The 22,674-nt window shown below is 35.4% G+C and overlaps 2 protein-coding genes across 8 annotated transcripts in view; both read right to left on the reverse strand.

Moving 5' to 3' along the window:
* Positions 1 to 22,674, reverse strand: part of zeb1a (zinc finger E-box binding homeobox 1a) — a 368,188-nt gene that overhangs the window by 258,525 nt on the left and 86,989 nt on the right. The gene's annotated exons all lie outside the window — the stretch shown is intronic.
* Positions 1 to 22,674, reverse strand: part of cadm3 (cell adhesion molecule 3) — a 139,778-nt gene that overhangs the window by 20,145 nt on the left and 96,959 nt on the right. For 2 of the 7 annotated variants that reach the window (XR_012389363.1, XM_073921117.1), the window contains exons 5-10: positions 18,410 to 18,547; positions 15,282 to 15,452; positions 12,095 to 12,185; positions 6,734 to 6,906; positions 6,133 to 6,480; positions 2,017 to 2,037 (exon numbers count right to left, since the gene is read on the reverse strand). Coding sequence is in view for 4 of the 7 variants with exons in the window: in XM_073921117.1 (XP_073777218.1) it covers positions 2,017 to 2,037; positions 6,133 to 6,480; positions 6,734 to 6,906; positions 12,095 to 12,185; positions 15,282 to 15,452; positions 18,410 to 18,547 (942 nt within the window). In the remaining 3 variants the exon portion in view is untranslated. The remainder of the gene's footprint in view (positions 1 to 2,016; positions 2,038 to 6,132; positions 6,481 to 6,733; positions 6,907 to 12,094; positions 12,186 to 15,281; positions 15,453 to 18,409; positions 18,548 to 22,674) is intronic. The other 5 variants (XR_012389364.1, NM_001431072.1, XR_012389365.1 and 2 more) reach the window with 3 other exon arrangements.

A 22,674-nucleotide genomic window follows, 5' to 3' on the forward strand; every position in this document is an offset into this window, starting at 1 on the left:
ATCAGTTATATTATTTATAAAATTTCCCATTAATTGTATTTTATCAGCGTCTACCCCTAGCCCAACCGTCACAGTAATGAAAAAACAGATCTGGATCTGGAGTCTTTTCTATTAGTATAGCTGATTAACCATGAGAATTAGTTATATTATTCATAAAATTTCCCATTAATTGTATTTTATCAGCGTCTACCCCTACCCCAACTGTCACAGTAATGAAAAAACAGATCTGGATCTGGAGTCTTTTCTATTAGTATAGCTGATTAACCATGAGAATTAGTTATATTATTTATAAAATTTCCCATTAATTGTATTTTATCACCCAACCTCAACCTCACAACCGTTACAGTATTGTAAAAACAGATCTGGAGTCTTCTCCTTTTGTATAGCTGATTAACTATGTGGTTGGATGATTACTAGCAGGCGCAAAGGGGTTCTACTGGCCCATATCTATCACCTGATAACCACTGATAATGCCTATTCAAAGGATTGATAACATTCGAAGCGGGTGTGTTGGCAGTGTGTGTACACAACAACACTATAACAATAAAAAAAATCCACCCAATCTTTGTTTTAAGCCCCATAAATCATAAGCAGCATCTCAGAACAGGTCATTTGCAGAATGTGTGAAATTTGACATCGGAAGTTACAGGCTCTGGCCATGACTGATGATGGACGCTGGCGCATTAGCATAGAACCCGCCATTATCTAATCCTTGAGATTGAAATGTTTTGTGGTTGGATGAATGAATATACAGAGTTTTCACTAGACTATTTCAACCAAAGAATTGTGTTTTCAACATGATATAACTCATATGTTGAGCATTTCAAGCTGAAACTTCAGGTGAAGCAATGTACTCACACTACATCTTGTGAAATGAGACATGAAGTCTTCTGTAACATCTTGTGTAACCATCTTTAAAATATCATTTGAGATTTGAACTCAAGGGTTTGGAATGACACGTGGGCGAGTAAATGATGACATAAAGTGTAGCTTTGAACTAACCATTTAATCATCTAACAGCCCTGATGTGGGGTCTTTATATCAAATTTAATGCTGGCAAAAGTACTATTAAATGCTAAAAATGCAACCATCTCCGCTCATTATCTTCACAGCAAACTGCAAATATAGCTCTCTCTAAACAGTTACGGCGAATCTGTTGAAAATTAGCAGCAAAGCAATCATTTTATCGTGTGATAAACAGTCTGATTCGATACAAAAATAGTTTATTCAGGGAATTAAGGGATCTCCCTTTTTTGACTTCAATACAAATGGATCAGCCTTTGCCCCCCGTTGGGTTCCCACAGTGTTGCACATTTTTCAGCAGAGATTGCAGTCCCCCCCTGGGGGAGGGTCTCTGCGTGGTGCACTCATGTTGATCATGCAAATCTACTACGGTTTAAATTAGCACAATGTGGGGGGAAATAAAAGAGGCAGAATCCAACTTGCAGCATGTAATCATAAATCGGCATCTCTTATGAGTCAGGCTCTAAAAAATGACCGGATTGATGACACGGGAAGATGCGTTTCCATGTTCGAATGATTGTTTTTGCTTCGTCCGCCATGCAGGATGCAGATGGCTGGACCTCCCTGTAGCAAAAAAAAACTCCGTCAATAACATACATCCCGCTCTTTCATTCTAAACGAGATGGTTTTCAAATTGGCTGAAAATGCAGTTTTCGGTGTGAGCCTAATTCATTTATAAGCTTTCAATGAACCAACAAATTTGCGCTGATATTAATAGCTTTTCCATGTAATATCAAATGTTTTGCCATCATTAAGTTCGTCCCTGCACCATTAACTATGTTCATAATGACAGAGCAATTCGACAGAGAGCGGTGGCCAAAAAAAAACATCCAGATTCATCATGAATTGAGAAGAAACAGACAGATGGTTGAGAAAAAGAGGGATTCATTCATAAGAGACAAAAAAAAGTAAGAAAGACAGGGCAATTCTAAAAGAAACAAATAGGAAGAAACGAAAGAAAAAGAAAAGAGAGAAAGTTTGAGGTGACAATACCTGCGGCGTTCTCTCCGGCTTCTTCTCAAGAGGATGAAGGGATGAATGGATGGATGGATGAGTGGATGGATGGATGAGGACCACATGAGTGGAGATATGAAGCAAGAAAAGGAACAAAGAGAAACGATGAAAAAAAAAATGTGTGCAAGAAAGTGTGTGTGTGTGTGTGTGCAGAACTCTCCCAGAGAATAAGTATCTCGCAACAGTATTAAAGAGGATTTTACGTAGCGAAATAATGAAATAATTGAAGCGGATGTTTGCTGGAGGGAAGGTGTGGTGTCAGATTGTGTTTCTGGATAATCAGAGGCTTTGCGGTGAGATGTGACTGGTTAAATCCTGCATTACAGTCAAAGCCGACAGCAGATGCTGCTCAACATGCTTCTGTGATACTGCACTGGAGATCTCAATATACATCTCTATCTTTCTCGCGCGCGCACAAAAACACAACCTGCTCGCGTATGAAGTGACACATTCAAGCTGTTCCACCCACACACCAGGGATGGGCATTTCTGTCTGCACAGGTTCCTGAAAGATGAATCAGACGAGGACTCAAGTGCTTAAGGGTCTACACATCTGCGCTTTTTTTTTTTTTTTTAAAAGAAGCTGTTAGAATATAAACACTAACATTGCTCTATTTATATTAGTATAAGAGTAACCTGTCATTGTTTACTCGCTCTCAAGTTGTGAAATATGGATTTGTGAAGACTATATGCCGTGTGAATGAGGTTGTAAAGCTTCAATTTGAAAGCTTTATGTGAGGATTTTTGAGTTTAAAATGAATATTTATTAATATTCCTCCATTCCATTCATCTGTTAAAATAAACAGTACTTAGTCAAATGAGTCAAGTTCATGAATGAATCACTTGGAGTGGTTTTGTGAAGTAAATAAAACAAATTGTTAAAAAGGTTCAACTCGAAAAAATGATTCATTCATAACTGAACAGTTTTCTCTATCATGAAGGAAATCTTACATCTGTAAATCTAGCGTATGGCTCCAGAAGACTTTTATAACACACTTTTATGCTATCTTTATTGTGTGTTTGGTCATTAATGCAGCTTGACAAACACAGTTCTCATTCACATTTTTATATTGACCTAAGCATGCCTCAGATTATCCATAAGGTTTATTTTAAGAAGCCGTTAGTCTATAATCACTAACATTACTCTATTTACATAAGTATAAACCTAATACAGAAACTCTGTCATTGTTTACTCACTTCCATGTTGTTAAATATGGATTTGTGAAGACTACTGTATGTGCTGTGTGAATGAGGACTGAGGCTGTAAAGCTTCAATTTGTAAGCTTTATGTGAGGGGTTTTGAGTTTTAAATGGACATTTATTAATATTCCTCCACCCCATTTACCTGTTAAAATAAACAGAACTTAGTCAAACAAGTCAAGTTCATGAATGAATCATTTGGAGTGGTTTTGTGAAGTAAATCAAACAAATTGTTGAAAAGGTTCAACTTGAAATAATGATTCATTCATAACTGAACAGTTTTCTCTCTTATGAAGAAAAGCTTACATCTGTAATAGCGTATGGCTCCAGAAGACTTTTATAACACACTTTTATGCTATGTTTATGATGTGTTTGGTCATTAATGCAGGTTGACAAACACAGTTCTCATTCACATTTTTATATTGACCCAACCATGCCTTAGATTTTCAATGAAATAAATGTTATAAAGTACTGGATGATAGGCATGGGACGATAATCGTTTTTAAGGTATGTCGCGGTTTGGTAATGTCAACGTTTTAACCGCTAAAATTTTCTGTAATACCGTTCCTAAGGTATGTGTAAGATTTTTTTATTTACATTTTACTTTTTATTTCTTAGACAACAGTATCTCCAGCAGAAAAGATATCCAAATATGCCGTTTTAAATTGTAAATAAATCTGTGTTTTTGATTCATTTGAGTCGGTGATTCATTTGAATTATTCAGACTTGTTTACCGCTTCAAAATATTTGAACTCTTTCACAAAATAAAATATGTTGTGTTCAAAGGGGAAAAAGTTGTTGTTTTTTACCCAGTCATTTAAAAAAGAACTTATTTTAGAGTAGTAATCGCAATGCCGTGATATTGTAAAACCGTGATATTGTTATCCAATGTTTTCATACTGTCAGAATCTTTTACCGGCCCATGCCTACTGGATGAACATGAGGGCTTTTTTTTTTTAGGAAGCTGTTAGTCTATAAAGACTAAAGTTGATTTATTTAGTACATTACTATAACCATAAAAACGGAAATTCTGACATTGTTTACTCACTTTCACTTTGTGAAGTATGGATTTGTGAATACTATGTGCTGTGTGAATGAGGACTGAAGATGTAACGATTCAATATGAAAGCTTTAAATGATCATTTATTAATATTCCTGCACTCCATTCATCTGTTAAAATAAATAGTACTTAGCCAAATGAGCCGATTTCATGAATGAATCATTTGGAGCGGTTTTGAGAAGTAAATCAAACAAATGAAAAGGTTCAACTCGAAATAACGATTCAATTATAAATTGAACAGTTTTCTCTCTAATGAAGAAAATCTTACATCTGTAAACTTAGTGTATGAAATTTTTAGATTGGCCTAAGCATGCCTCGGATGATCCATTTAATAAATGTTATAAAACACTGGATGAACATGAGGGTGAGTAAATGATGACAGAATTTGTATTTTTGGGTGAACAATGTGTTAACTGGAGTTGAGTTTAATGTCCTTAAGTGATATAAATTACATAAAAATACTCTATTTCTTTTTTATTTCCACTGGAGACTGGATATATTTAATAGAAAATAGAGCAATATCGTGGAATATAATAACAATTTATCATTATTTTTTTAATTCATTAAAATACATTTTAAAGTTTGCCCCTGTGTTTAAAAGCTGAATCTCCCACGCACATCATGATTTTGCTAAGTACGATGTGATCCTGGATTAACATCTATGTTGATCCTAAAACATTATTTTTGTTGGAAAATGTAATCCATACCTATTCTCTACCCCTATACCAAACCATAACTGTAAATTATTCCCAAGATCAGAGGGGAATAATAGTTATTAGAGGGGAACAATCATGTAGAAGTGCATAAACATAACCGTAAACCTAAACTTAACATACATGGTCAACACACATCCCCTACTTCTGATTGGCTGATTGGAATGTTTTCAACAGGATCAACAGAGATGTTAAATCAGGAACATGCCCTACTTGGTGAAATCAGGTTAGGGATCTTTGACATCAATTCTCCAGTCACATCGTGTCTGTTATTATTATAGAGTCAATAAATATTATTTTTTACACTCATTATTGTACAGTATTCATTTATCTGTGAGTCCAAAACTGGCTCATTTTATTCTAACACTCAGTTTGTGGCTTTCCACATATCCCCAAAACCCTATTATTAAAATTAATATTAGTTGTGCAGCTTAATTTGTCTCTTTTAAAAAACACTGTGATATTTTTAAAGACTATTTTGATAAAAAGACAATGTAGTCCTCACTGCCACTTTTAAATTGAATGCATCATTTCATAATAAAAGCATTAGTTTGTGACAAATCTCTTTGACAAAAATGTAAATGCCAATATAATAAATAAATGGCAAAATCAAAATCGAGTCCCCTTTGTCTCATGCGTGTCTAGTTGTTACTGAATTTTGATTAGTCCAAAATGTTGTGCAGTTTAAAAGTCAAGCCAATTATTGTGATGTCAAGATCGATCATTGCTGTCTCTTCTCAAAGCACTTGGGTAATGATGCCCATCCCAATCTCACACACACCCACACACACTTGCACAGCTATCTTTTTGGGGACTTTCCATAGAGGTAATGATTTTTATACAGTATAGACTCTATATTCTATCCCCTTACCCCAAACCTACCCCTAAACACACGCATTTTTACACATTCAAAATACTTAAATCTGTGTGATTTATGAGCCATCTTCATCATGGGGACTTTTTTTGGGTCAAATTATACTGGTATTGCTATTCTTGTCCCCACAATGTAAGGAAAACAAGACACACACACACACTCACAAACACATACACACACACAAACACACAGAGAAGGCAGAGGCATGTTAAACTGTGATCAGGTTTGTGTGTGTGCTCGATGGATTACCTGTAAAGGTGTAAACTCCATTCAGCCGAGGGACAGATGATGGAGTGGCGGGGGGGATGGTGGGGGTTGAGGGAGGGGTGTAAGCCGGAGGAGTGAGTTCAGGGAACAGAGCATTGGACAGAGCAGTGGTGGGAGATTCGGGAGAAGGAGGAACAGTCGGAGGAGCTGAAGGAGTCGAGGGGATGGGAAGAGTGAATGTGGGGATGACAGTGGAAGACGATGAAGAGGAGGTTGGAGGAAGAGTTTCGCCTTCGGTCGAGGGTAAAACAGAAGTTTGAGAAAGAGATGTGGGAGAAACGGTAGATGAAGGAAGAGTAAAGGAGGGAATTAGGTAATCTGGATCTCCCTCTTGGAAGATGAAGGAAAAGAAGACAAAAAAGAAGACGGCAGATGGAGAGATGGATGACGAGCGGGAGGGATGATGGAAGAGGAAATAAAGAGTGTGTCATGCACAAAAGAGAGAAACAAAAAAGAAAGGAAAGTAAAATTCAGAAAAAAGAGACGTGGAAGTCAACGTAAAACAGCAGAAGACATTTAATGATGACGAATACACCTTTTCTTGCCATCCATCCCTCCTCGTCGCTGGTCTGTGGTTAATTACCTTGTACCAGGAGGGTGTGTGCTACGTCCCCCATGCCAATCCCATTATCAGCCTGGCACTCGTAAACGCCGTTATCCGACTTGTTGAGGGACTCGAATCGCAGGAACGCACCATCCACCTTGGCCAGCGGGGGGAGCTCTCCCTCTTTCCTCCGCCACACAAACGCATTCGGCCTGAGAGAGGGAGAGAGGGAGAGATTACATTACAAAACGGACCACATATACAGCGTTTTGAAATTTTACATCAAAAGCAAAGCAGAAAGCGTCGTTTAATTGAGCAGATTGAAGGGTTTTGCAATTTGGCACACTATCAAAAGAGCTGCGGAGCACAGAGGGACGCACTGGAGAGTGTCCCGAATACGGCAAAGCTCAATCACATGTCAAGTAAAGCGATCCAGACTTCAGTTAATCAGAAGACAAGAAAATCATGCAGCCAAACTAATATTGTTAATCAGGGTATCTTCTGTCCATTCCATATCCTTTTTCAAAAAAAAAAGAAAGGAAAATTCAAAAACGGTTGTTTTTTGTTTTTTCTTTTGCTCACAAAATATGGGAAAATGAGATTTTGGCTCGATTTAAAATTTTTGGTTTAGGTAGGAAAACGAAAAACGACTTTAAAATTCATTATACACATTTAAGCGGGGCTGAAATGCCCGTTTTCCTCTGATTGGCCAACCAAATCTGAGCTTGTGACGTATATATGTATATAGGCTATAATGTATTCATTTTTTTCACCTTAGTCCCTTTATATTATTATAATTATTATTATATAGGCCTAGCTTGGAAGCAATCATGAATACCAGGTTCTGCTCGGAAATGGCTACCTTTGCTCAGCATCAGGTGCACAGCTGCAAACTATGACCTTATTTTAATGATAAATATGTAATAATACTGCCAATTAATGTTTTTTTTTATTTATGCATATGCAATGAATGTAAGCCTGCTAATTGATCGAATATGATTGAATATGTCAACATAGTTTATGTATATAATTAAATATTAATAATTAAAAGCCTAGGAGTTGATCCAACGAGGACTTTTATTTTGAGGGTGATGTCACAATTTTGGTTGGCCAATCAGAGGAAAAAGGGTGTTTGAGCACCTCCTAAATGTGTATAATGAATTTTAAAGTCGTTTTCTCTTTTCCTACCTTAAACCAAAAAAAAAAAAAAATCAAACCAAAATCTATTTTTTTTCTTCGTTTTTTTTGTGAGCAAAAGAAGAACTGAAAAATTGCCGTTTTCTTGGTTTTTCTTTTTTAGTTTGAAAACGTATATGCAATGGACGGAAGATGCCCTGATTATTGTTGCCACCTACGTGACCAGTAGCACCACTGATCAAAACATCAAGATCCATAAATTGCTTAACTATCAGGATTTGACTGGAGATTTTCACTGGAGGCTTTTAAACCAAGGGTAATGATTGTGTTTAAACAGGTTTCCTGAACATTCTCTGCATTTCCCATTGCTTAAAGGAATAGTTCGCCCAAATCTGATGATTCTGTCATCATTTGCTGATCCTTTACTTGTGCCAAAATGGTCCTCTAATGAACCCAAAGTTTTATATTTTAAAGAAAGCTGGAAAGTGTAACCATTGACTTACATACAGTAGTATTTGTTGGACAAAACATGAAAGTCAATGGTTACAGGTTTTCAGCTTTCTTCAAAATATATTAATTTATATTCAACAGAAGAAAGAAAGTCATAAAGGTTTGGAACCACTCTGAGAAATTATGAGTACATTTTTGGGTGAACTACTTCTTAAGCTAAACAAAAAGCCCCACCCTTGCCTTAAAGTTCTACCATTGGCTAAGCCAGTGTTTCTAGTATTCAGAAGATCAGAGAAATGTTTTGCTAACTCCACACAGCGTTCACACTTCCCGAGGAAGTCAGCCTACTGCTGGGATGAAAGAAAGTATTTTAGCATCAAAAAAATTACACACTTCATCTTTAAATTCCAGTCACACGACCAACTAACTGTAGCTTTTCCTCATGCGTGTCTAAATCAGCGTGTCTGCGTGTGTTACAGGGATTTAGGGAACTACAGAGGGGACGCAGGCGTATCATTATTTGAGCACATGAGTAAACCAAAATAATATGATCCTTATTGATGCTGATAGAATGATTTAGTCTTTTGTAGTTCATTTTTCTGTCATATGATCTGTTACTTGCCATACAGTAAGACACCAAAGAGGAAGGATATATAGATTTATGCTGTTTATAGGATTTATGTGTTTATTCATTCATTCATTCCTTCATTCATTCATTTTCTTTTCGGCTTAGTCCCTTTATTAATCTGGGGTCGCCATGGCGGAATGAACCACCAACTTATCCAACTTATATTTTACGCAGTGGATGCCCTTCCAGAAACAACCATACACTCTCATTCACACACATACACTACTGACAATTTAGCTTACGCAATTCACCTGTACCGCATGTCTTTGGACTTGTGGGGAAAACCAGAGCACCCGGAGGAAACACACGCAAACATGGGGAGAACATGCAAACTCCACACAGAAATGCTAACTGACCCTGCCGAGGCTCGAACCAGGGACCTTCTTGCTGTGAGGCGATGGTGCTACCCACTGTGTCACTGTGCAGCCCATTTATGTGTTTAAGTATCAGTCCAAGGCATTCGAAAAATGTGGAAAAAATATTAAAAAGCCTTTTATTCACATGGCTAAACCTTTAAAAAACCTACGCATTTTGGCAAAGAACTGCCTTGAAGGCAGCAACTTTACCCTGATGAAGACAGTTCTTTGCTGAAATGTGTTGGTTTTTTAAGGATTAGCCATGTGAATTAAAACGTTTAAATTTTTTCCACATTTTTCGAGCGTCTTGGACTGATTTTTGCTTTTTGTTATGATGAATCCCAACCCAAAGAGCAGCGACACATTATTTAAGCTACCCCTGAGCACTTTTGTTTGATTTTGTATAATTTTTCCATTCTTCTGTAACTATCAATGTTGTACAATAACTACCAATGACAATTGTGCCAAAATTTAAAATCAAAATGTTTTCAATCAAAATGAGCATTGGGTTTTGAATAAAATATGTGTCATGATTTCATATTAATTTTTATACAACACAATAGCAATGTTATCCATTTAGAAAAGTCAATATTTAATAATAATAATAATTATTATTATTATTGTTATTGTTATTATTATTATTATTATTTTCCCAGAGATGGGTTGCAGCTGGAAGGGCATCAGCTGCGTGAAAACATGTGCTGGATAAGTTGTTGGTTCATTCTGCTGTGGCAACCCCAGATTAATAAAGGGACCAAGCCAAAAAAAAAAAAGAATGAATAATAATAATAATAATAATATTAATAATAATAAATTATTTTCATATAGCACCTTTAAAACTTAATTCTCAAAGCGCTTTAGACAAAAAATACGGATTTAAAAACAGTTAAGAATAACAGTAAAACTGAATCATTCGAAATAAAATATTCAAAATTGATAAAACATTCAAATATCTAGAAACATAAAACAACCCAAGAGTGCACACCTCATAAGTAGGCGAGTGTAAAGTAGTGAGTTTTCAAGGATGATTTAAACAATTTTAAAGATTCAGCATGTCTAATGTTAAAGGGGAGAGAGTTCCAGAGCCTCGGAACCTGCGATCAGAAAGCCCGGCCACCCATAGATCGCAGATGAGTGGATGGGACTGTTAAAAAGACCACAGTCAGAGGATTGGAGGTCATGTGGAAAGTGTGGAGTGTGGAGCCAAACCATCCAGGGCCATGTATGTAAACATGAGGATTTTAAAATTAATACAGAATCTGGCTGGTAGCCATTGGAGAGATTACAAAACAGGATTAATGTGTTCTCTGATTTCGGTCCCTTTCAGAATTCAGGAGTTTTGAACATATTGTAGTTTATTGATTTTACTTTTGGAAACAACAGCTAGCAAACCATTGCAGTAGTCTAAGTGGGAAAAAATGAAAGTATTAATCAGTCTTTCTACCACAGAAAAGGACAGAATGGGGCAGATTCTTGAAATGTGTTTGAGATGAAACAATGAAGTCTTTACAGTGGTCAGCACGTGGGGGTCAAATGTCAGATTTTTGTCAAATATTACCCCCAAATTCTTTATTTGGCCTGATCCTCCACAGCAGAGCCATCTATGTTAATTTTAAGAGGTTTAGTTTTATGTAGTTGGTTGGAAGAACCAATAACCATAGGCTCTGTCTTGTTAGTGTTTAGGCACAAAACATTTTGGGACATCCATTTTTTTACCTCCAAAATACAGTGTCCCAAGTGTGTAACAGCTGAAAGATCACCAGGTTTGGAGTGAATGTATATCTGAGTGTCATCAGTAAAGGTGGTACTTTAGACCTAGGGATCCCAGGAGATGATGGAATAGCCTCTACACAAATAAAAACTGCATGCCTAGAGGATCCTTTTTTATTATGCACAGAAAATGTCTATTATTAATATTTCTAAAAACAAATTTGTTAAAATACACTAAAATATGATTTCAAACTGTATAATACATGGAATGTGTTCAGAATGTTATCATAAAGTACACAATTCTCTAATAAACAAACATTTTTTTAAACATTCAAGGGCATTCATTTCAAATATAAATATTTTCTAACACTATAATTATCTTTTCTGTCAGCTTTGATACATTTAGTGCCTTAAACAACATTCATTTCCTTTAAAAACAATCCTGATTACCCTCATATGTTTGTTTATTTAATGCATATATCGTCATTACCATTACGAATACTGTAAATGCTGCCAAGTGCTGTATCTCCTTCAGATAAAACCCTCTGTTTCAGCTCCCATTCCAGTAAGGAAGCGATACAGAGTGAAAGCAGATGAGAAAATGCGACACGGAGACACTATGGGATGTCTAAATGGGCTTGAATAGCTCTCGGTGTGCTACTAATGGATGTCAGGAGCCGTAATGAGCTGTAATGCGATCCTGCACCAGCAGAGGGTGATATTCAATTACATTAACTGCTATTTCCAGAGAGAAATATTTATGTGATAGAACCGGGCTTAAGTAGCTAGAAATGTAATAAATATATATCTGAAATAATAACGTTTCATCCTTTAGCTGCAGAAAGAGAGCAGCTGAAATCAGTCAGATCATAGAGACTGTATTTAAAACAACTCTATGTAAGGAAGTCTCTGATCCTTGCTGTTTTTCTCTCCTTTCTCATGTAACATCAACACAAATACCTTGGTGATACTGTCAAAATGAGCCGCATGCATGTGTTTGTGTGTGCAAAGGAGAGAAAGGAGATCAATAGGCTGACCATTTTCAGCTTCATACATAAAACATGAATGTCAAAGATGGAAATGAGAGAGTGTGTGTGTGTGTGTGTGTGTTTGTCTTACTCTGGATTTCCGTTCCCCACACACTGCAGGTAAAACTTCTCTCCTTCTCTGGGCAGGTCACTTTCAGGATGAATCGACACTCTTGGTGAAACTGAGAAAAACACAAACAAAGTTTTGTTTGTCCATGTTTGCAGTGCCTTTCCTTCATATGCATATACTGTGTAGAAATATATTGTTTTGAATGTATTGTATTTTTTTGAACCTATGTATGGTGTCTAGATTTTGAGGATCTTTTGGTCTACACTTCACTTTGTCACTCAGGCCCTATTTAAGTGATTTGTTTATTATGAACAGGTTTGGCAGTAATCAGGCCTGGGTGTGGCTAGGGAAATTGAATTGAGGTGTTAAGCTATGTTTTAACAGGGGGTCAAACACTTTTTCACACAGATCCAGAGTTATCATAAAAACCATGTAGCCAAACTAACATTGTTGCGACACATGTGACCTGCAGCACCACTAACTGAACCATGTCCATAAACTGCTTAATTATCAGGATTATTCATTTATTTTCTTTTCAGTTTAGTCCCTTTATTAATCTGGGTTCGACACAGCGGAATGAACCGTCAAATTATCCAGCATATGTTTTCTGCAGCGGATGCCCTCCCAGCTACAATTACCAGGAAACAACCAAACACTCTCATTCACACACATACACTTCAGGCAATTTAGTTTACGGAAATCACCTATACCACATGTCTTTGGACTTGTGGAGGAAACTGGAAACCGCCTGTCATTATTAGGATTCTACTGGAGAATTTACAGAGAGTAAATCAAGACTAAATGATTGTTCAAACAGGTTTCCTAAACACTCTCTGCATTTCCATTGGTTAAAAAGGGATAGTTCCATCGAATTGTCTAATTTGGTCATCATTTTACTTCACTTGGTCGAAAACTGATCATTCTTCTGTTGAACACAAAAAAAGGGGTTTTGAATAAAGCTAGAAACCTGTAACCACTGACTTACATAGAAATTCATAAAGGTTTGGATAACGGTGTGATAAACCAGAGTTATGTTTTAAAAGGTAGTTTTGTATTTTGTTTTCCTGTAGTAATAAAAAACCCTAATTTAAAAACTGCACAATGTGTTTACTTGTGTTAATAAGTGATATTTACATATTTACTAATATTTAATTTATACTAATATTGCTAATGTTTTAATATTTAAATTAGTTTGATGATCTGAAACATTAAAGTGTGACAAACATGCAAACTAATGAAAAATCTTCAAAGTGACAAACAATTTTCACACCACTATACAGTTGAAGTCAGAATTATCAGCCCCCCCTTTGATTTTTTTTCTTCTTCAATTTTTTCCCAAATGATGTTTAACAGAGCAAGGAAATTATCACAGTATGCCTGATAATATTTTGTCTTCTGGAGAAAGTCTTATTTGTTTTATTTCGGCTAGAATAAAAGCAATTTTTAACTTTTTTAAAAAAATATTTAAAGGACAAAATTATTAGCCCCTAGGTAAGTTATTGTATAACGATGGTTTGTTCTGTAGATTATCAGACATAAATATAGCTTAAAAGGGCTACTAATTTTGACCTTAAAATGATAATTAAAAAGTTAGAAACTGCTTTTATTCTAGCCAAAATAAAACAAATAAGACTTTCTCCAGAAGAAAAAATATTATCAGACATACTGTGAAAATGTCCTTGCTCTGTTAAACATCATTTGGGAAATATATAAATATAAAAAAAAACACACCGGGGCTAGTAATTCTGACTTCAACTGTATATTTGTAATTTGAAGAATCCAGATGCAAAACTCTCTAGCAATCTAGCAATCCATCAGACCTCTTTTCTTGTAAATTAGCATTTTCTATCAGGCTCCAATTATTAGGTTCAGAAGTTTCATTTTATGGATAATGAGGTTATTAACTAGTATAACTTTTTTCAAAATTGTAACTTTAGACAATTCTTTGGTTTTTAACAAGATAGATTTTCTTTTGCCTCAAAACCAGCTAAATCCACCTGTGCTCTGACATATGATGTGATTCACGCCTTCTGATTGGTTCTCGGAACAGAGTGGCTTTTGCTGTCAAAGGCCTTTTGCCAACAAACTGTCATTTCTGAATGCGCTGACGCTTGGATTTTGATAATTTAAAGCAAATCTATTTGTTGATGGTGTAGTATGTGCCTTAAGCATTCACTTAATGTCATTATCTCATTTGAAGTGGCGTTTAGGGTCTTTTGCAACTGAACTGTTCATATATATATATATATATATATATATATATATATATATATATATATATATATATATATATATATATATATATATATATATATATATATATTTAGAGAGTTTTGCATACATATATATATATATATATATATATATATATATATATATATATATATATATATAAATATATATATATATATATATATATATATATATATATGAACAGTTCAGTTGCAAAAGACCCTAAACGCCACTTCAAATGAGATAATGACATTAAGTGAATGCTTTATATAATATATATATTGGATTTGCTAATATTTTTATAATTTAATATATTAAAAACAAAAGCCATGTAAGCCACTTTTTATTTTAATCCTTTTGTCCTTAACTCATACCCAAATTAAAAAAGAAGATTCACAGCAACTGATTCATGACCTAAAAAGCAACACCAAAACATCTGCTTAAGATTTTTTTTTGTTTGTTCTTGTGTTAAAACATAATAAAAACTGCGATATATATATACTCCAACACATTTCTGAGGCTCAAACAAGGAGCTGGTGACAGCAACGTGAGGTTGTGGTACTGTACTTATTTTTCAAAGAAAGCATGCACCGATCTAACACGTTTTAAATGCAATGCCTAAAACTATAGGTTTGCATGAGCTGAAGTTTGAAGCTGTTGTAAAATATGTGACAAAAAGAGCTGTGATGGTGTGACCGCACATCAGTTGATTTCTATATTTAAGGCGGCACCATGTGACATCGCAAACCATCTGTAAACAGCCTACAATTACGAAGTATTCCCAACATATGCATCCAAACATAAAATGCTTAGGTTGTCTACGCTGAAAGCACCTGTCTGACATGGTGCATTTTCTGTGGTATAAACATATTAGGCTGACATTTTTAAAGTCGCACAGCAGTACACAGTCATACCGTTCAGCTCCACACAACAGCTGCATGAAATACGCTTTCTGGCTTTTGCATGCATGTCTTACAGAGGACGTTGAGGGGCTGCTCTGTCCTCTTGTCTCCATTGGCGATGGATGGATGGTCCACGGCGCAGGCGATCAGAGCATCGTTGTCGTCTCTGCTGACAGACAGCGTGAGTTCGCTAGTCACTGTGTAGGTCGGTTCATTAGGATTGGACTCCACGACATCAGGACGCCCTGCAAACATACACAAACACAATGGGAATTCTTAGAGACCATGTGAAATCACAACTTACAATGTCTATTTTTCTAGTGCACATAGTTATTTTTAGGTGAACAATTAATCCATGCTATTTAATCCAACAACAACAAAAAAAAACAAAAAAAAACACTGTTTTGGGAATCTTCAATCAAGCTCTGATGCTTCAGTAGCAATAATCTTAACAATGCCCCTCTTATCATTAGTTTGCTATGAGGGAATGATGCACAGAAAGAAAGCCCCACCCCCAAATCAATATTCAGTTCCAGTTGAATGTACATCAACATACTGAAATAAAACTCCAAGCAACTGCCAGTTTAAGTGAGCTTCAATATGTAAACAAAAACTTATAAGCACCGTTTAACAGTTTTTGCTTCAAACACACAATCGGCAACCAGACATTGCTTTGTTTTTAACTCCAATCTCTGTTCTGGGCTTGCATACAAAATGCATTACAATAATTTTGTAGCACAAAGTGTATGTAAATGAAGGGTTAAAAGAGACACAGCATTGAAGAGCCAGGAGTCATACTGTATTGATAGTTCAGATGTCACAGGGGAAAAAACACAAGATATTCTCCATTAAATTAAACAAATTTTGACCATTGTTGATTGAATACCTTATTTTATGATGTTTTCAGAGTTATAGAGAACAGTAACTTATTATTTACGGTTTAAAGGATAGTTTTAAATGACAGTTTTCATTATAGTGTGGTTAAGTGATTCTGTTACGGTTTATTTATTTATTTATTATTGCGAACTGCATGTATTTTTCTTCATACCGCCTTCTTGTTGTTGTTTTCTATTATCCCATAGGCTCCCACACCGGTGTGATCTCGTGTTCTGATTGGCTGCTGGTCTCGGAGGCCTGTATAAAAAGGAGCTTCCGGCAGGGTTCGGGGAGCTCATTTGTGCTGCGTTCGGTGCTGGGAGTGGAGCTCCTGGATTTCCCTTACCCCTCCGGCCAACGCCCAACAATCAATTTTGTACCATTGTTCATACGTTAACTTATTTTGAGAGTTTGAGCTTGTAGGACTGGCCTGCCTATTTATTTAATTACTTTTGACTATGTTTACAGTATGTTTAGGGAGAAAGGTAAGCTTCCTGTATTTTTCTTTAAATAGTAATAGGTAATTTAGTGCATTTACTTTATAGATTCTTTTGTTTGTTATTTTGGCCTGTGGTCACCCTGAAGAGATGCTCATTTATATTTATTACATTTGTCTATAAATCTATTCATATCTACTTTTAACTGGGTGTCTGAGTTTGGTGGTCGACCGAAGGAAATCTTTAGTATTAAGTTTTTATTTTTTTGGGGAAATCCACTACCCCAACAAATTTGTTTTCTTATTTTATTATGCCCATGTTGTTTTCCCCTAGTCCTGGGGTTATATAGATTAAAAATTAATATTTAGTTTCGAAAAAAAATTGCGAGAATTAAAAAAAAAAAATTGAGTCTTTCTATAGTCTATACTCTGTAATGCTTTTTACAAAGTTGATTATGTCAAAGCAGCTTAACATAGATGAAGAAAAGAGCATAAAATCAGGTGTAAAATCTTAGCTCTATTTCAGATTGTTCAAAATTCTAAGGCAGGCAGGAAATAGTGGAAGAGAATTGCCCAGTCTCTAAACTATTTTACATACTGTTAGAAAAGGCTAATTCATACAAATTCATACAACAACATTTACAAAAGGAGGCATGTGCCCAAACCCAACCCCTAACCTGAGCCCTCACTGGCTGATGAGCTAAAATCACACTAAAATGAACAACTGAGATCGTGCAAAAATGGCAAATTGCTGAAATAATGTGTTGGATAGATGCTGGATAAGTTCTAGTTGAACTGATTCAAGTTTAGTATAAATCAAGTTATATGAAAAATCAAGATTGGTGCAAACAAAAACTAACAAGTGCATTTCAACAAGAACAACAAAAACAAAAACTTTCTGAGAAGATTTCTGTGTACTCTCAAAAATATTGTTCAAACTACGTTTTTAAAATGAGTTGAATCTACACAATTCCTGAGTTTAACTTACATGTTATACAAGTTAACAATAAAGTTACTTATGGTGAGTTCAGACTGCATGATTTTAGCCCAGATTTTGACTCACCAACAGGTTTTGAGAAATCGCAGACAAATGGCCAAAATCACAAGCAAATTGGTGCTCGTTCACTTAAGTACCAATCACACAGTGTGAACTATCAAAGACTCGATCTGAGAGAATCGCCAGTGAGTTGACGATCCAGTGAGATATTTGGTATGCTAAATATCAGGACCTGTCGCAGATTCAAAATCATGCCGTGTGAAATGTGTTCTGATTGAACATAACATCTGTGATCACCTATAGCCAATGAGAGAGCAGTATCCACTAGAATGGGTATCTACAGGACAGCAGGAGGATGGGAGAAGTTAAAAGGCCTTCTTTTCGGTCTATTTGGACCCATAAATGGAGAAAAAAATTAGTGTAAATTTGGCAGCAGCAGCACGTGTGTCTGTTTGATGTGTGACTTGAAAAATTTTGCAACCGGGTCGAAAAGGAAAAAAATTGAGGAGAAATTGGTAATTCCCTTCAAACCTATAGGTGAGCAAAGTAAGTAGATTTCCTACCCCCCTAAAAGCTTCTTTCTCATTATGTAGTTAATAACTAAAGATTTACTACATGACCTCGCGCTGTTTTCCTATCAATTTTCAAGTGTGTTGGACAAAGTTTTCAGTGATTCTTCCTATTTTAAAGTCATACAGTGTGAAACCCCCTGTCGCTGATCCATCTTGCAGTGTAAACACAGCAGCAACAGAACGCTACCCCAGATAACATCAGCGACACGACTGCTTGAAAATCGCGCAGTGTAAACTCGGCATTAATCGATTTGTTTTGGGACAACATGGAGGAAATGTGTGGAACCCAGCATTTTTTTAACAGTGTATGTGTATATATACCTTGAATCTCCACATGGTCACGGTACCAGTGTAGTTTGGCAGGAGGTTTGCTGCCTGAACTCGTGCAGGTAAGAGTTACCTTGCCACCCTCCTGAACAGCACCTTCGAAACCTGTTATCACCGGCTTACCTGGAACACCTGCGAGAGACAAACAGAGAGAGAAAAAAAAACAGAACATTTCAGGTGCAATCTGGAGGTAATAAGGACATAACAGCTTACAGTAAAACGTAAATAAGATGAAAACAGTTCTGCTCACACAGTCGCAGACACGCTGTCAACAACAGCTCTAGTTGTTAGCCAGAAACAGTGAATGAAGTATACAAATCAAGCAATATGCTAATGAAATATAACTCCAGGAAACATATTTATTACCAATTTATTGCTGTTTAAATCAGCAGTACAAATGCAAGCATCATGTTGTCCATAGTAAACACAAACCAGGACCTGACGATGGAGAGAAAACATAGGTATAATAAGATGAGAGGTATAATAAGACGAGAGAATGACAATAAGTATTATTTATTTTACAGTTTTTTTGGAAAACAAAAGTGTTCTTTGAGCTTTGTATGATTACAACTGAACCTCTGATATCTGATATACTCACTGATATACACAAGTAATATTTTGAGAATATCTTTGTAATCATACAAAGAACACTCCAAGAACACTGTAAAAAATAAATAAATAAACTAAATCAAATAAAACTTTGTTCACCTATGTTTTCTTTCCATTGTCAGGTCCTGGTTTGTATTTACTATAGACAATATGATGGTTGTGTGTTGAGCTGCTCATTCTAATTGCAATATGTTGGCAATACAAATTTGTTTTGACAAGTTTTTGGTTCCTTTTTGGGACTTTAAACGTCTTTTAATCCATGAAGTTTGTGGAGAACAAGAGCTCTTAGATTACATCTAAAATATCATCATTTGTTTTCTGATGAATGAAGGATTCAAAGGTTGGGAAAAACACAAGGGTGAGTAATTAATAACAGAGTTTTTATTTTTTGGGTGAACTAACCCTTTAAGTTTTACAAGTATTTAAAAAATATTCATTTATTTTCCAAGAAAAATGTATGTCTAATTTTATTGATGCCTTCTTTCATCTGAAAAATATCGCTAAATTACAAAGTATGCTACCCATCTCTGATGCAGAAAAGCTAGTTAATGCTTTTATGACTTCTAGGCTGGATTACTGTAATGTTCTGTTCGCTGGTTGCCCAGCATCCTCCAACAAACTTTAGCTAGTGCAAAATGCAACAGCCAGAGTTCTCACCAGGTCTAGAAAATATGATCATATCCCTCTAATTTTATCCTCCTTACACTGGCTGCCAGTTGCATATTGTTTATAAAATATTGCTTCTTACCTATAAAGCTTTCAATAATTTAGCTTTGTGTTATCTAACCCAGGGGTTCCCAAACTTTTCAGGCCGCGACCCCCAAAATGACAATGCCAGTGACTCGCGACCCCCAATATCCTCTGAGGTGGTTATAAATACAGAAAACTTGCATGCAATGGCGCACACACACCAATGAACCAAAGTCTATTCTTCTTTTAATTTTTTTAATGTATGAGAGCTGTAAATGGGCCACAAAGTTTAACCAGGTGTTATGAAATCTGCTGCATCTGACGCTATTGCTGTGTCTTTAATACAATGTAATTACCGCAGGGGTTGCAATCCAATAGAAGTAATAACTATAAGCTATACTATAGTAACTATATATGGTATAAACAACGATATTTTTTCTCTTCAGTAGGTTATGGATAAAATATGGTAATTCTTATGGCTTAATAAAAATAAATAGATTTTTGGAAACCACCAGGCGACCCCCCCTTCATTGTCCCGCGACCCCTCGGGGGGTCCCGACCCCCACTTTGAGAACCATTGATCTAACCAACCTTCTGTCTTGCTAAAATCCAACCCGCTCTTTAAGATCTCAAAACTCAGGGCTTCTGGTAATATCTAGAATAGCAAAGTCTACAAAAGGAGGTTGAGCCTTCTCATTTATGGCTCCTAAATTTTCAGCAGTGAAAATTAAACCACACTGAACTTAACTAAACTGAACTTCAACTCTGAAAACTGGACTGACACAGTTTACAAAGTATTAAAACGTCTATGTTAAGCTGCTTTAACACAATCTACATTCTAAAAGCACAAAATAAATAAACATGAATTGAATTGAATATTACCATTAACTGGTTTCATTTTATATATATATATATATTTATTTCATATAAACCTACACCCCATTCAGATGACACTCCATAAATATGGACATGTCAACATTCAACCATTTTATGCAGAGGGCTTAAACAGCTTGACCTTTTACAGCAGATTTTGTTCACAAACAACCAACAGTCGTGACCTAAATATGAATTCCATTTGCAATGAAAAATCCTTAAATTCAAGAATTATAGCTAACATTTAGTGCCATCAGTCGCAGGCAGTTGAGTTGAGAGGATCCCCTGTTTCTGAATTTACCATGTAAAGCATAAAATTTGTTGACTTGAATTAGATGCAAACTGGACCTTTTGAAATAACTGTGAACTGATTTAACAGGTTTACTGACAAGATTTAGCTTGTTCACAACTCATATTCTCCACTTCAAATTTAATTTTTACTACATTTTGGTCCTGTATTCATGTTTTCCCTACGCTCCATGATGTTTTGCGTGAATCAACTGCTAACTGTATAAAAAAAATAAAATAAAAAAAAGTCACTTAAATGTTTTTAAAAACTGGCTACAATAAGTTGTCATTATTCTCCTCACAGTTTATTAAGTCAACTTATTAGAATTAACAAATTACTTTTAGCAGACCATGAATAATCCCAAAAAACTGGGAAACTCCAGCAGCAACATTACAGACAAATCCCGAATATAAGAGAATACAAAAAGAAGGAAGTAACAACACACAGTAAACCCAAAAGAGCTTTCGCCACAGACAGGCTTGTGATACTACGGTCACGTTAAAACACCAAGCGTAAAGTTATTTTCATGACAGGATAAAAATACAGCACATAGCCAAACACACCTTTCACCGCTTTCACCATGGGTATGGATTATTTGTAGCACAACCTTATTATGGGATTTGTTTCAGTTCTTTTGAATGAAACTTCCACAAAATGGAAGTGAAAACCACAGTCTGAAATGCAGTAGTCAAGTGTAAAAAGGTGGACAGTGGAGTAAAAAGTGCAGTATTTTGTTTTGGATGTGAAGTAAAAGTAAACGTTTTCTCTGACTATGTACAGATACTTGAGGGAAAAACAGCTGTATGTACAGTACAAAATACAGATCATGTTAAAGGAAAATGGTAACTAGAACTAAATACCATAATTGAGGATGAGATCTGGATTGAGTTATTGTTTTTAAAGGATGTCATAAAGCAATTTTAGTCAATTTTGGAAAGAATTTCATTGGAAGTAAAAATAATACTCCTTTTGTAATTTCTACATATGTAAAGGGACCACCTGTTGCTTTGTGTTGGAGAAAATTGGGTAAAATTGGAGATCCTACACACATTTTTGGGCCTGTCCTAAGATTCAAGAATTTTGAAAAAATGTTAAAAAAAGAAATAGATAAGATGTTAGATATAGAAATACCCCTTGATCCAGTTATGTGCTTACTGTGAGCAATGCCCAGAAAAATTTATAATGAAGAAACAAGATTTGTCCTAATAATACTATTATTGGTTGGCAAAAACAATTATACAGTACATTGAATGGAAGAAGGTTCTCAAAAGGTGGCTCAGTGGAGAGACTTAAACAGGTCTATATAATGGGAAAATGATGACTGCATGTCTACAAATGAAGACTGATACTTTTCTGAAGAGGTGAAAAAGTATTACGATATATTTAGATATGTATATTTAGAGATTACTTAACCTATCACCACTGTAGTTTAAGGTAAGTACAAAGTAACACAACGTAACTTGATGTACAAATGTATCCCCAGAAAATTAATTATAATGGCAGTACCTTTTATTTATTTATATGTATTCTTTTCTTTTAATTATTACTATTTATTTTAATTTTTTTTTAAATTTCATTATAATTTCATTATTTTTTATATATTTCCTTGTCTGTAAGGGGTTAAATTGTTGGAGAAACAGGTTTTTCTGGAAAAAAATAAATAAATCTGTAAATAAAACCATTTTCTTGTAGATTCCTGCAGAATTCAGAAGTCCATCATCAACTTGGTCTGCCCTTTGCATGTTTTTTTTATTATATAATAAATTGGCAAATGATAATTTTTTATCTGCCAGAACAA

The sequence above is a fragment of the Danio rerio genome, chromosome 2 (genome assembly GCF_049306965.1).
Source record: "Danio rerio strain Tuebingen ecotype United States chromosome 2, GRCz12tu, whole genome shotgun sequence".
Taxonomy (NCBI): domain Eukaryota; kingdom Metazoa; phylum Chordata; class Actinopteri; order Cypriniformes; family Danionidae; genus Danio; species Danio rerio.